At 42.5% G+C, this 15769-nt stretch overlaps 1 protein-coding gene across 7 annotated transcripts in view; it reads right to left on the bottom strand.

Annotated features, from left to right (window-relative positions):
* Positions 1 to 15769, bottom strand: part of NF1 (neurofibromin 1) — a 399313-nt gene that overhangs the window by 357579 nt on the left and 25965 nt on the right. For all 7 annotated transcript variants that reach the window (XM_069757802.1, XM_069757799.1, XM_069757798.1 and 4 more), the window contains exon 2: positions 7741 to 7884. In XM_069757802.1, the coding sequence (XP_069613903.1) occupies positions 7741 to 7884 (144 nt within the window). The remainder of the gene's footprint in view (positions 1 to 7740; positions 7885 to 15769) is intronic.

Genomic DNA, 15769 nt, shown 5'->3' on the forward strand with positions numbered 1-15769 from the left:
ATATCTAGATAAGTTCCTTGGGGGGTCTAGTTTCCAAAATGGGGTCACTTGTGGGGGGTTTCTACTGTTTAGGCACACCAGGGGCTCTGCAAACGCAACGTGACGCCCGCAGACCATTCCATCAAAGTCTGCATTTCAAAACGTCACTACTTGACTTCCGAGCCCCGACATGTGCCCAAACAGTGGTTTACCCCCACATATGGGGTATCAGCGTACTCAGGACAAACTGGGCAACAATTACTGGGGTCCAATTTCTCCTGTTACCCTTGAGAAAATAAAAAATTGCTTGCTAAAACATCATTTTTGAGGAAAGAAAAATGATTTTTTATTTTCACGGCTCTGCGTTGTAAACGTCTGTGAAGCACTTGGGGGTTCAAAGTGCTCACCACATATCTAGATAAGTTCCTTGGGGGGTCTAGTTTCCAAAATGGGGTCACTTGTGGGGGGTTTCTACTGTTTAGGCACACCAGGGGCTCTGCAAACGCAACGTGACGCCCGCAGACCATTCCATCAAAGTCTGCATTTCAAAAGTCACTACTTCCCTTCTGAGCCCCGACGTGTGCCCAAACAGTGGTTTACCCCCACATATGGGGTATCAGCGATACTCAGGAGAAACTGGACAACAACTTTTGGGGTCCAATTTCTCCTGTAACCCTTGGGAAAATAAAAAATTCTGGGCTAAAAAATTATTTTTGAGGAAAGAAAACGTATTTATTATTTTCACTGCTCTGTGTTATAAACTTCTGTGAAGCACTTGGGGGTTCAAAGTGCTCACCTCACATCTAGATAAGTTCCTTTCGGGGTCTAGTTTCTAAAATGGGGTCACTTGTGGGGGGTTTCTACTGTTTAGCCACATCAGGGGCTCTGCAAACGCAACGTAACGCCCGCAGAGCATTCCATCAAAGTCTGCATTTCAAAATGTCACTACTTGACTTCCGAGCCCCGACGTGCCCAAACTGTGGTTTACCCCCACATATGGGGTATCAGCGTACTCAGGAGAAACTGTACAACAACTTTTGGGGTCAAATTTCTCCTTTTACCCTTGGGAAAATAATAAATTGCAGGCTAAAAAATCATTTTAGAGAAAATAAAATTTTTATTTTATTTTCATGGCTCTGCGTTATAAACTTCTGTGAAGCACTTGGAAGTTCAAAGTCCTCACCACACATCTAGATTAGTTCCTTTGGGGGTCTAGTTTCCAAAATGGGGTCATATGTGGGGGATCTCCAATGTTTAGGCACACAGGGGCTCTCCAAACGTGACATGGTGTCCGCTAATGATTGGAGCTAATTTTCCATTTAAAAAGCCAATTGGCGTGCCTTCCCTTCCGAGCCCTGCCGTGCGCCCAAACAGTGGTATACCCCCACATATGGGGTATCAGCGTACTCAGGACAAACTGGACAACAACATTTGCGGTCCAATTTCTCCTATTACCCTTGGCAAAATAGGAAATTCCAGGCTAAAAATCATTTTTGAGGAAAGAAAAATGATTTTTTATTTTCACGGCTCTGCGTTGTAAACGTCTGTGAAGCACTTGGGGGTTCAAAGTGCTCACCACATATCTAGATAAGTTCCTTGGGGGGTCTAGTTTCCAAAATGGGGTCACTTGTGGGGGGTTTCTACTGTTTAGGCACACCAGGGGCTCTGCAAACGCAACGTGACGCCCGCAGACCATTCCATCAAAGTCTGCATTTCAAAAGTCACTACTTCCCTTCTGAGCCCCCACGTGTGCCCAAACAGTGGTTTACCCCCACATATGGGGTATCAGCGTACTCAGGACAAACTGGACAACAACATTTGCGGTCCAATTTCTCCTATTACCCTTGGCAAAATAGGAAATTCCAGGCTAAAAATCATTTTTGAGGAAAGAAAAATTATTTTTTATTTTCATGGCTCTGCATTATAAACTTCTGTGAAGCACCTGGGGGTTTAAAGTGCTCAATATGCATCTAGATAAGTTCCTTGGGGGGTCTAGTTTCCAAAATGGGGTCACTTGTGGGGGAGCTCCAATGCATAGGCACACAGGGGCTCTCTAAACGCGACATGGTGTCCGCTAACAATTGGAGCTAATTTTCCATTCAAAAAGTCAAATGGCGCGCCTTCCCTTCCGAGCCCTGCCGTGTGCCCAAACAGTGGTTTACCCCCACATATGAGGTATCGGCGTACTCGGGAGAAATTGCCCAACAAATTTTAGGATTCATTTTATCCTATTGCCCATGTGAAAATGAAAAACTGAGGCGAAAAGAATTTTTTTGTGAAAAAAAAAGTACTTTTTCATTTTTACAGATCAATTTGTGAAGCACCTGAGGGTTTAAAGTGCTCAATATGCATCTAGATAAGTTCCTTGGGGGGTCTAGTTTCCAAAATGGGGTCATTTGTGGGGGAGCTCCAATGTTTAGGCACACGGGGGCTCTCCAAACACGACATGGTGTCCGCTAACGATGGAGATAATTTTTCATTCAAAAAGTCAAATGGCGCTCCTTCCCTTCCGAACCTTACCATGTGCCCAAACAGTGGTTTACCCCCACATGTGAGGTATCGGTGTACTCATGAGAAATTGCCCAACAAATTTTAGGATCCATTTTATCCTGTTGCCCATGTGAAAATGAAAAAAATTGAGGCTAAAAGAATTTTTTTGTGAAAAAAAAGTACTTTTTCATTTTTACGGATCAATTTGTGAAGCCCCCGGGGGTTCAAAGTTCTCACTATGCATCTAGATAAGTTCCTTGGGGCGTCTAGTTTCCAAAATGGGGTCACTTGTGGGGGAGCTCCAATTTTTAGGCACACGGGGGCTCTCCAAACGTGACATGGTGTCCGCTAAAGAGTGGAGCCAATTTTTCATTCAAAAAGTCAAATGGCGCTCCTTCCCTTCCAAGCCCTGCCGTGCGCCCAAACAGTGGTTTACCCCCACATATGAGGTATCAGCGTACTCAGGACAAATTGGACAACAACTTTCGTGGTTCAGTTTCTCCTTGTACCATTGGGAAAATAAAAAAAAAGTTGCTAAAAGATCATTTTTGTGACTAAAAAGTTAAATGTTCATTTTTTCCTTCCATGTTGCTTCTGCTGCTGTGAAGCACCTGAAGGGTTAATAAACTTCTTGAATGTGGTTTTGAGCACTTTGAGGGGTGCAGTTTTTAGAATGGTGTCACTTTTGGGGATTTTCAGCCATATAGACCCCTTAAACTGACTTCAAATGTGTGGTGGTCACTAAAAAAAATGGTTTTGTAAATTTTGTTGTAAAAATGAGAAATCGCTGGTCAAATTTTAACCCTAATAACTTCCTAGCAAAAAAAAAATTTTGTTTCCAAAATTGTGCTGATGTAAAGTATACATGTGGGAAATGTTATTTATTAACTATTTTGTGTCACATAACTCTCTGGTTTAACAAAAGAAAAATTCAAAATGTGAAAATTGCGATATTTTCAAAATTTTCGCCAATTTTCCGATTTTTTCACAAAAACGCAAACATTTTCGACCTAAATTTACTACTAACATGAAGCCCACTATGTTTGAATAAACAATCTCAGAGTCGCTAGGATCCGTTGGAGCTTTCCTGAGTTATTACCTCAAAGGGACACTGGTCAGAATTGCAAAAAATGGCCAGGTCATTAAGGTCAAAATATGCTGGGTCATGTAGGGGTCAAAGGGAACCTGTCACCCCCAAAATCGAAAGTGAGCTAAGCCCACCAGCATCAGGGGCTTATCTACAGCATTATGTAATTTTCATTTCCAAAAAGCTTGTCGGCAGAGGGAAGCATGAAGTGCTCTAAGGCTATGTGCACACGTTGCAGATTTGACTGTGGAATTTTCTGTGCAGATTTTGCATTTCTTGGCAGAAAATGCAGGTCGGAATCTGCGCCTTTCTTTAGTATGTTCACACGTTGCAGATTTTTGTGCAGATTTCTTCTTTTTTTTATCCTTACAGATTTCTATTATGAAATGGGTGCAGAAATGCAGCAGATCTGCACAAAGAATTGACATGGTCCTTTTTTGCAATCTGCTGCGTTTTCGGTGCAGATCTTTCCTCATCATCAGCACAGCATTTTTTTTTTGCCATTGATTTACATTGTACTGTAAATCACTTGCAGATCTGCAGCGTTTCTGCGCGGAAAAAAAAGCTGCAGTTCTGCAGGAAATCTGCAACGTGTGCACATACCCTAAAAGTTTATGGTAGACGGCTGCATTGACTTTGGTCTTGATAAAACACAGTGGACCTACACCAGCAGGTGACATGGCTTCTCAAACCATCACTGATTGTGGGAACTTCACACTAGACCTTAAGCAGCTTGGATTGTGTGCTTTTCCACTCTTCCTCCAGACTCTGGGACCTTGATTTCCAAATGAAATGCAAAATTTACTCTCATCTGAAAACAACACCTTGGACCACTGAGCAACAGTCAGGTTCTTTTTCTCCTTGGCCCAGGTAGGACATTTCTGGCGTTGTCTATTGGTCATGAGTGGCTTGACACAAGGAATGCGACACTTGTAGCCCATGTCCTGGATACGTCTGTGTGGTGGCTCTTGAAGCAATGACTCCAGCAGCAGTCCACTCCTTGTGAATCACCCCCAAATTTTAGAATGGCCTTTTCTTAACCCCTTTCTGACTTTGGGTGTAATATTACGCCCACGTAGGACTCCCTCCTGTTGATGTACGCTCCGGCACTGAACCCACATCTTTCCCGACACATGTCAACTGTTTTGAACAGCTGACATGTGCCTCTAATAGCCGTGGATGGAATCACGATCCACCCACGGCTGTTAACCTGTTAAATGCCGCTTGTCAATCTCTCACAGCGGCATCTAACTCGCTTCCAGCAAGTGCGCCGGAAATCACGCCCATCGGTGACCCTGTCACGTGATCGCGCATCACCGATGGGTTGGCATGACAGAGGTCTCCAACAGACCTCAATGGTAATAGCCTGATTGCCTATGAGCCCCACCCAGTGGTCGCACTTATAGCAAGTGAGTGTTTCTGCTACATACAGGCAATCTGATCATTGCCTGTATGTAGCAGAGCCGATTGGATAAGTGCAGAGTCTAGTCTCCAATGGAGACTATTGAAGCATGCAAAAAGTGAAGAAAAAAAGCTTTTAAAAATATGAAAAAATATATAAAATATAAGTTCAAATCACCCCCTTCAAAATAAAAAATTTAAACATACACATATTTGGTATCGCCACATTCAGAACTGCCCGATCAATATAAAAAAGATTTAACTTAATTGCTGAAAGGCGTAACGAGAAAAAAAAAAAAGTAAAAATGTCACTGCTACATTGCAATAAAATGCAATAACGGGCGATCAAAAGATCATACCTACACCAAAATGGAATCAATAAAAACATCACCTCGGCACGCAAAATATAAGCTCTCACCCAGCCCCAAATCAAGAAAAATGGAGACGTTACAAGCCTCAGAAAATGGCGCCATTTATTTTTTTTTTAACCAAAGCTATGATATTTTTTTTTCACCACTTAAATATAAAAAGAACTTCGGTATGTCAGGTGTCTATGAACTTGCAATGACCTGGACAATCATAAAAGCACCTTTAGCATTTAGTGAACATGGTAAAAAAAAAAAAAGCAACTGTGGATTTCCACTGTTTTTGGTAATTTCACCGCACTTGGAATTTTTTCCCCCGTTTTCTTGTACACGATATATTAAAACCAATGGTGTCGTTCAAAAGTACAACTTGTCCTGCAAAAAAACAAGCCCTCACGTGGCCATTTTGACTAAAAAATAAAAATGTTATGGCACTGGGAAGAAGGGGAGCAAAAAAACGAAAACGCAAAATGGCCCGGGGGTTAAAGGGAACCTGTCACCTGAATTTGGTGGGACCAGTTTTGGGTCATATGGGCGGAGTTTTCGGGTGTTTGATTCACCCTTTCCTTACCCGCTGGCTGCATGCTGGCCGAAATATTGGATTGAAGTTAATTTTCTGTCCTCCGTAGTACACGCTTGCACAAGACAATCTTGCCTTGCGCAGGCGTGTACTACGGAAGACAGAGAATGAACTTCAATCCAATATTGCGGCCAGCATGCAGCCAGCGGGTAAGGAAAGGGTGAATCAAACACCCGAAAACTCCGCCCATATGACCCAAAACTGGTCCCGCCAAATTCAGGTGACAGGTGCCCTTTAGTGGTTAACAATCCTTTCAAGGCTGCGGTTATCGCGGTTGCTTGCGCACCTTTTCCTACCACACTTCTTCCTTCCACTCAACCTTCCATTAATATGCTTGGATACAGCACTCTCTGAACAGCTATCTTTAATAATGACTTTTTGTGGCTTTCCCTCCTTGCGGAGTGTGTCAATGACTGCCTTCTGGACATCTGTCAAGTCAGCAGTCTTCCCCATGATTATGGAGCCTACTGAAAGACTAAGGGACCTTTTTACAATGCTTAAGAAGCCTTTGCAGGTGTTTTCTGTTAATTATTCTAATTTACTGAGATAACGACTTTTGGGTTTTCATTGGCTGTAAGCCATAATCATCAACATTAACAGAAATAAACACTTGAAATAGATCACGGTTTGTAATGACTATATAATATATATATGAGTTTCACCTTTTGTACTGAAGAACAAATAAATTAACTTTTTGATGATATTCTAATTTAGTGAGAAGCACCTGTATATATCTACTCGGCTTCTCCTGCTGTTTAAGGGTACGTTCACACAGGACGTTTTTGCTACGTATTTTTTTCTGCAGCAATACCTGATCATCTTGGCAGGAAAGAAGCTGGGTCAAAAACACAGGTTTAGGTGCGTTTTTTGGTGCTTTTATTGTTGCGTATTTGGTGAATTTTTTTCTCTTTGTCCAGGATAATGTCCTTGGATTTTCAGCAGCAAAAACGCAGCAAATAATGATACCTGCGTTTTTGCAGCGTTTTTTTCAACACCCATTCAAGTCAATGGGTGAAAAAACGCAGCAAAAACGCTTAAAGAAGTGACATGCTCTATGTCAAAAAAACGCAGCAAAGCACAAAATATTGATCAAACAAAAACCAATGTGTGTGCATGAGATTTCTGAAATCTCATAGGTTTTGCTGGTATTGTAAAAAGCAGCTGAAAATCATCATAAAAAAGCGGCAAAAATATGCAGCAAAAATGTCCTGTGTGAACTTACCCTAACATGGTGCCTGCAGATCGGACTGCATCTTAAGGGTAAGTTCACAGAGGGCGTTTTTGCTGCATATTTTTGCTGCTTTTTTATGCTAATTTTCAGCTGCTTTTTACAGTACCAGCAAAGCCTATGAGATTACAGAAATCTCATGCACACACATTGGTTTTTTGTTTGATCAGTATATTGTGCATTGCTGCGTTTTTTGGACATAGAGCATGTCACTTTCAGCGTTTTTTCACCCATTGACTTGAATAGGTGTTGAAAAAAAACGCAGCAAAAAACGCAGGTATCATTATTTGCTGCTGAAAATCCAAGGATATTAGCATGGACAAAAAAAAAAACGCACCAAAACCTTTTTTTTTACGCAGCTTCTTTCCTGCCAAGATCATCAGGTTTTGCTGCAGAAAAAAAAAAAAAAAACAGCAAAAACGCCCTGTGTGACCTTACCCTCATGGTGACTGGCTCGGTTTAATAAAAGTTTTGTTTTTTACTATGCAAAGCTGTTTTGCAGCCAGTGCGCCACATGCTTATTACCAGGATCTGACATGGACTTACTTGTAACTAGCAAAGTAAAAGCCATTGCCCAGTACATTACTGCAGCCATTGGCTTCATACTTACCATGTTGTTGACATTTTTTAGGATGTGTGTGAGTCCACTTATGACTAGAGAAAACTTGTACTTGGAAATGTTGATGAGGCACTCTTTGTTGTGCTCCATGCTGACTTTGGTGTTTGTATTTTGCTGCCCGGCTTTAATTGGAAGCTGAGGAAGAAAAAAAAAATACACATTTTTAGCAAATGAAAATAAGTTGGCTACCATATTTGTCAGAATAAAAACACCAAACCACATAACAAATAACCTCTCAAATTAAAACAAACGGTTCAGACATGTATGTTCCACAAAACGAGTATGCAACAGGTAGTTCACACGCGCAGTACTCGCCTTATCAGGACCTGTCAGAGCGCTCAGGGCGCTGTATGTGCGTACGCAAGGCAAACATGACGAGGATTTTAAATGCCTGCGACTTATGTTCTCAAGTGCTTTTTGCCTTTTGGTTGTTTCTTGAGCGCAGTTTCAACATTTTTTTTTTTGTTTGTTTTTTTTTTTCTCTTGTTTTTCGCACATTTTGGCACTTTTGAATTATAATCACACACAGCTCTGCAGTGACTAAATAGCTAGCAGTACAGCAGAGCTAACTGTACAGAAGAAGTGAACTTTGTCTCATTACATTCACATTTATAGCTGCAGTCCTCACACACTGAAGCCAGTGGGGTGGTGAGCAGAGCTGACTGCTCTGTAAGAAAATAACTGCAAATGTGTTTGTAATGAGACAAGGTTCAACTCTGCTGTACTGTCTTAGTTATAATCAGGCACAGACCTGCAACAAAGCTGCCAGCACAAGACGACGACAGGGGCTGCTGCAAATGTTTATAATGAGACAACATTCAGCCCTGCTGTACTGCATTAGCTCTGGTCTCACTGCAGAGGTGAGTGTCAGTCATTACACATCACACTGGTAGCTCCCTCTTTCTAACAAAAAAAAATATTACGCTCTGGGGGCAGATTCTCATGCAGATCAGTGTCCAGCATATAGTCCTTAACAGCTTACTTACATATAAGAAAAACTTGTATTTCTTTGGAATATAACATGGGATCACAGATATCATGGTATTGTGCTATTCAGCTTCCTCAAAACTGCTTGACTGCATAGACCGCTTAAGAAGGTTGGTCCTACTGACAGATTCCATGTAACTTCTATGTAACAATGAATGCTAAGTCATGGCCAAAAATTGAGTGTAAAATGCTGATTTTTCACAAAGTTTGCGGTTTTGGTGTTTTTAGATCTTTAAGGCCGGCTTCACATTTGCATCCGGGTACGCAACGTTTCATCCGCATACATCCGCATGATCGGACCGGACAGAGAGCCCGCCAAACTCAGGTGACAGAGTCCCTTTAAATAGGAAACCATATGCAGCAGAGGTACACGCTATCCTGGCTGGGGTTAGGTTTCTTACACTCGTCTATACTCATCTGTGGAGCTAGCCTCAGGATAATTACACTTTGCGTTGCTTTTTTGTAAGGATTTCTTTTATGTATTTTAATATTGGTATTTACAGCTACTTATAAAATGCTCACATTTCTTACAGTGTAAAGCTCTGTTCACATTAGTATACACATTTAGACACTAATGTAAAGACTTGGTCTGTGATAAAATACAAAAATCAATTTTAGCTACCCACTAGCACCCCTGCGCTGCCCTTGGTCTTTGCCGGCATGGCTGCTGTGCCCAGTGATTGACCGCAGAATGCCAAAATTGTGAAACTGGAGAACCTGGAGGAAACCCACACAAACATGGGGAGAACATACCAGCTTCTTGCAGATGTGGTCCTTGGTGGGATTTAATCCAGGACTGCAGCGCGGCAAAGCTGCAGTGCTAACCACTGAGCCACCGTGCTGCCCAAAGCAAATGATCTCGTGTGACACAACCCATCCTATAGACAAAAAAATAAATGATGGAAAACCCCTTTAATACACAGACACTAACAGGCTGACATTTCTTTGTAAATTACTATCTAAACAGACAGTTCAGGGAGAAAGTGTGTCCCCCAAGATGGCAGCCTCCATGGAACAGTTTGATCGCTTAAAGGGGTAGTCTCAAGTTTTTAAAATTGCAATATGCTTGTAAAACGAGCCAATTTTGTCACCTATTGAAAATCCTTTCCCCTATCAAGAACTCAGGGGGGGGGGGGGGGGTTTAAAGGGGTTTTCCACTACCTGCATAACCTTTTTAACTTTAAAAAGGTTAAGGTGCCCTATTTACCACACAGGACGTGCCATTCTACACAGAGGGCAGAACACTTTCAGATTTGCTTGGTTCCATGCATAGAACCCCATCACTTGGTACACAACTTCTACTGTAACTTACAGCTTTTTATTTTACGTTTGTGCCTTCTCCCTGCTTTTTTTTTTTTTCTTTTCGCCACAAAATCCTTGTCAAGCTTATTCCAACAAAGAAACGTTTCAGCTAACTGTTCAGGCTGGATAGCTAACAAATGGAAAACCAATTGGTGTGTGACCTCGGAGGAATGTTGTCAGTGCCGATCCAACAGAGCGTCGACTGTTTGGTGACTGCGGCATGGAGCTGTCCAGCTCGGGCCCCACTCACACCCTCGGCTCTATGCTTCAGCCTACGGATTCTGACTGCTAAAAGCAACCAGGCCGCCCAGCGCAGGTGCATCACTGGGTCCCAGTGCAAAGCGCTAACAGATTTAACCCATTCCTAGCAGGGACAATTTTTCCTATTTCAATTTCTTCCTTCCCATTCAAGTCATAACTTTTTTTCTCCCTGTTGACATACTCGAAAGAGGACTTTTTTTTTTTATTTTGCGGGACGAACTGCAGTTTTGCAAGGCGCATATTAACATTTAACGTACTGAAAACCAGGTGAGTCCACGTGGAGTGTAATAGGGAAAGCAAAACGCAATTACGACATTGATTTTTATGTTTACAAATTTTATCATCAGTAAAAAATGACCTTATTAATAATGAATATTCAGGTGAGTGCAATTGCGTGTGGGCTCTTACATTATATAGGGGGCTGTGTGCAGGCTCATGCAGTATATACAGCTCTGGCAAAAATTAAGAGACCACTGCACAGTTTTCTAAAATTCAGCTTCTCTACATGTCTGACAGCCATTCCATTCCAGTGTCAGTTGAATTCCAACCAGAGTACACCTCATTCTACTTAATGTGCTTCTGATTAGGTGATCTGAACCAAATCTTATTTAAGGAGGGAAAGTATAATAAACCCTGCTGTGGTGTTCACAAGCCTCTTGCAGTAGGACAAGCTGGATGGCAAAACAAGTGCTAGTAATAGCCCAAAAGTAATAGGAATAAAAAAATAACAACCATGCCACAGGAGTTGAAAAGAAAAGTCTTGCGTGAGGGGAAAAAAAAGGGCTCAATTCTGGCTTTACTAGGAGAGGGATACAGTGAGCGTCATGTTGCCTCCATCCTTAAAATTTTGAAGATGGCAGTCCATTGCAACAAGGTCAAGCAGCAGACAATGGGGACAACAAAGCTACAGACCGGTAGAGTGCAATAACGACTGTCCACTGACCGGGATGACCATCATCTTATTCGAATGTCACTCAGTAACCGCAAGAAGACATCGAGTGACCTACAAAAGGAATGGCAAATGGCAGCTGGGGTGAAGTGCACAGCAAGAACAGTTCGTAACAGGCTCCTAGAGGCAGGACTCAAGTCATGTAAAGCTACAACAAAGCCTTTCATTGATGAGAAGCAAAGGAGAGCCAGGCTAAAGTTTGCCAAAGACCATAAGGATTGGACTATAGAGGACTGGAGTAAGGTAATCTTCTCTGATGAGTCTAATTTTCAGCTTTGCCCAACACCTGGTCGTCTAATGGTTAGACGGAGACCTGGAGAGGCGCACAAGCCACAGTGTCTTGCACCCACTGTGAAATTTAGTGGAGGATCGGTGATGATCTGGGGATGCTTCAGCAAGGCTGGAATTGGGCAGGTTGTTCTTTGCAAAGGACGTATGAATCAAGCCGCATACAAGGTTATCCTGGAAAAACAGTTGATTCCTTCTCCTCAGGCAATGTTCCCCAACTCTGAGAAATGTTTTTTTCAGGAGGACAATGCGCCATGCCACACAGCTAGGTCAATCAAGGTGTGGATGAAGGAACACCACATCAAATCCCTGTCATGCCCAGCCCAATCTCCAGATCTGAACCCAATTGAATACCTCTGGGATGTAATCAAGAGGAAGATGGATAGTCACAAGCCATCAAACAGCAGAACTGCCTAAATTTTTGTACCAGGAGTGGCATAAGGTCACCCAAAAGCAGTCTGAAAGACTGGTGGAAAGCATGAAAGCTGTGGTTAAAAATCATGGTTATTCCACAAAATATTGATTTCTGAACTCTTCCGAAGTTAAAACATTAATATTGTTGTTTCTAAATGATTATGAACTTGTTTTTTTAAATTATTTGAGGTCTGCAAGCAATGCATTTTTTTTGTTACTTTGACCAATTCTCATTTTCAGAAAATACCGTATTTTTCGCTTTGTAAGACGCACTTTATTTCCCCCAAATTTGGGGGGGAGGGGGGAAATGGGGGGTGCGTCTTACCAAAAGGATATACCGCTTACCGTTACAGGCTGGGATGAGGGGATGTCCGCCGCCGCTGTCGTGCTTGTCCGCTGCTGTTCTGTCGACATTTTGGGTAAGGCCAGAGCCCCTGGCAGTTCGTCCATGCTTTGCTGTGCGACGGACTCTGGGAAAATGGCCGCCGGAATCTCGGGAGATGAGATTTCAGCGCTGAGATCTCATCTTTCGAGATCATGGTCCCAAGATCTCCACCTGCGCATGCGCCGCCTCCCGGCGGCCATTTTCCCGAAGTCCACCGCACAGGAAAGCATGGCCGAACTACCAGGGGGCTGTGGCCTTTCACAAAATGTTGGCACTGCCCCCCGCAGCACCAGAGACACCCCCGAAGCACTGGAGCCACCCCCAGAGCACAGGAGCCCTGTACACCCCCTCATCCCAGCCTGCAGCAACGCTCCACTCCTGCCTCCCCAAACAGCAACCCTGGAACCCCGCTTCACCGCAGCCACCCCCCCACGCCGGTAAGCAATAAGGTAACGTTCACACTAGCGTTACGCTAATTTGCGTCGGGCGACGCAGCGGCGACGCATGCGTCATGCGCCCCTATATTTAACATGGGGGACGCATGCGTGTTTTTTTTGTTGCATTGTGCGACGCATGCGTCTTTTTTGCCGCAAGCGTCGGACCAAGAAAACGCAACAAGTTGCATTTTTCTTGCGTCCGAATTTCGGCAAAAAACGACACATGCGTCGCAAAACGCAGCGTTTTTGCGTGCGTTTTGCCGCGTTTTTGCGTGCGTTGTGCGTTGCCGACGCAGCGGCGCACAACGCTAGTGTGAACGTAGCCTAAGACGCATTGATTATAAGAAGCACCACCAATTTATTTAAAAAAGTTTTCCTATTTTTCTCCTCAAAATTTGGGATGCATCTTATAATCCGGAGTGTCTTATAAAGCGAAAAACACGGTAAATATTGCTTAGAACTTCGGAGACATGTCAGTAGTTTATAGAATAAAAGAACAATTTACATTTTATTCAAAAATATGCCTATAAAGAGAAAAATCAGACAAACTGAAAACTTTGCAGTGGTCTCTTAATTTTTGCCAGAGCTGTATGTGATGTCTGCATACTTAACCCCTTTACCCCTAAGGGTGGTTTGCATATTAATTCTGACCACTGTCCCTTTATGAGGTAATAACTCTGAAACGGATCCTGATGATTCTGACATTGTTCTTTCGTGACATATTTGGTGAAAATTTTGAAAATGTCACTATTTTCCAACTTTAAATTTTCATGCCCTTAAATCACAGAGATATGTCACACCAAATGCTTAATAAGTAACATTTCCCACGTCTACTTTACATCAGCACAATTTTGGAACCAAATTTCTTTTTGTTAGGGAGTTATAAGTGTTAAAAGTTGACCAGCGATTTCTCATTTTTACAACATTTTTTTAGGGACCATATCATATTTGAAGTCACTTTGAGGGGTCTATATGATAGAAGATACCCAAAAGTGACATCTAAAAACTGCACCCCTCAAGGTGCTCAAAACCACATTCAAAAAGTTTATTAACCCTTCAGGTGCTTCACAGAAATTTTTTGGAATGTTTAAAAAAACAAAATGAACATTTAACTTTTTTTCACAAAAAATTTACTTTAGATCCAATTTGTTTTATTTTCCCAAGGGTAACAGGAGAAATTGGACCCCAAAAGTTGTTGTGCAATTTGCCCTGAGTACGCCGATACCCCATATATGCAGGTAAACCACTGTTTGGGCGCATGGCAGAGCTCGGAAGGGAAGGAGCACCGTTTGACTTTTCAATGCAAAATTGGCTGGAATTGAGATCGGACTCCATGTCGCGTTTGGAGAGCCCCTGATGTGCCTAAACAGTGGAAACCCACCCACAAGTGACACCATTTTGGAAAGTAGACCCCCTAAGGAACTTATCTAGATGTCTGGTGAGCACCGTGAACCCCCAAGTGCATCACAGAAGTTTATAATGTAGAGCAGTAAAACTAAAAAAATAATTTTGTTCACAAAAATGATCTTTTCGCAAATGCAAAATTGGCTGGAATTGAGATCAGACGCCATGTCACGTTTGGAGAGCTCCTGATGTGTCTAAACAGTGGAACCCCCACCCCCCCCCCCCAAATTCTAACACCAACCCTGACCCAAACACACCCCTAACCATAACCACAAACCTAACCCTAACACACCCGTAACTCTAATCCCAACCCTAACTATGAGGCTACTTTCACACTAGCGTCTGTGCGGGGCCATCGCGCTGCGTCGGCCCAACCTACCGACGCACAGTGCAAGCGCCGCACAATGGGGGCAGCGGATGCATTTTTCCAGCGCATCCGCTGCCCCATTGTGAGTTGCGGGGAGGTGGGGGCGGAGTTCTGGCAGCGCATGCGCGGTCAGAAATGGCGGACATAACGCAGCAAAAAACGTTACATGTAACGTTTTTTGCTGTCGACGGTCCGCCACAACACGGCGCAACCGTCGCACGACGGTTGCGACATGTGGCAAAGCGTCGCAATGCGTCACTAATGTTAGTCAATGGAGAAAAAACACATCCTGCAAGCAATTTTGCAGGATGCGTTTTTTCCCCTAAACGACGCATTGCGACGTGCAGTGCACAACTCTAGTGTGAAAGTAGCCTAACCCTAACCGCAAACCTAACACACCCCTAACCCTAATCCCAACCCTAACCCCCAATCCCAACCCTAATGGGAAAATGGAAATTAATACAAATTTTTTTATTTTATTATTTTTCCCTAACTAAGAGGTGATAAACGGCAATAAAAGACGCTTTTTTTTTTTGCAAAAAAATAGTTTTTGCATCACCACATTTTGAGAGCTACAATTTTTCCATATTTTGGCCCACAGAGTCACGTGAAGTCTTGTTTTTTGCAGGACGAGTTGACACTTATTAGTACCATTTTCGAGCTCATGACCTGTTTGTTCACTTTTTATTTCAATTTTTGGGAGGCAGAATGAACAAAACCAGCAATTCCTTATTTTTTTTTTTTTGGGGGGGGGATGGGGCGTTTACATCATTGCGTGTGTGGTAAAATTGATAAAGCAGTTTTACTACTCGGGTCAGTACGATCACAGTGATACCTCATTTCTATCATTTTTTTATGCTTTGGCGCTTTTATACAATAAAAACTTCTAGAAAGATTATTTTTGCATCACTTTATTCTAAGAGCAATAACTTATTTTTCAGGCGATGGAGCTATATGGCGGCTTGTTTTTTGCGAGACAAGATGACGTTTTCAGCGGTACCACGTTTATTTATACCCATCTTTTTGATCACGCGTTATTCCACTGCTCAGTGGTATGATGATAAAGCATTGGGGGTTTTTTGGCTTTTTTTTAATGTTCACTGAAGGGGTTAACTAGTTTTATAGGTCAGGTTGTCACGGATGCAGCGATACCAAATGTGTACTTTTATTGTTTAGATTTTTTTTATTCAAATATTCATTTTATTATTTTAAATATTTATACAATT

The sequence above is a fragment of the Ranitomeya imitator genome, chromosome 3 (assembly GCF_032444005.1).
Source record: "Ranitomeya imitator isolate aRanImi1 chromosome 3, aRanImi1.pri, whole genome shotgun sequence".
Taxonomy (NCBI): Eukaryota; Metazoa; Chordata; class Amphibia; order Anura; family Dendrobatidae; genus Ranitomeya; species Ranitomeya imitator.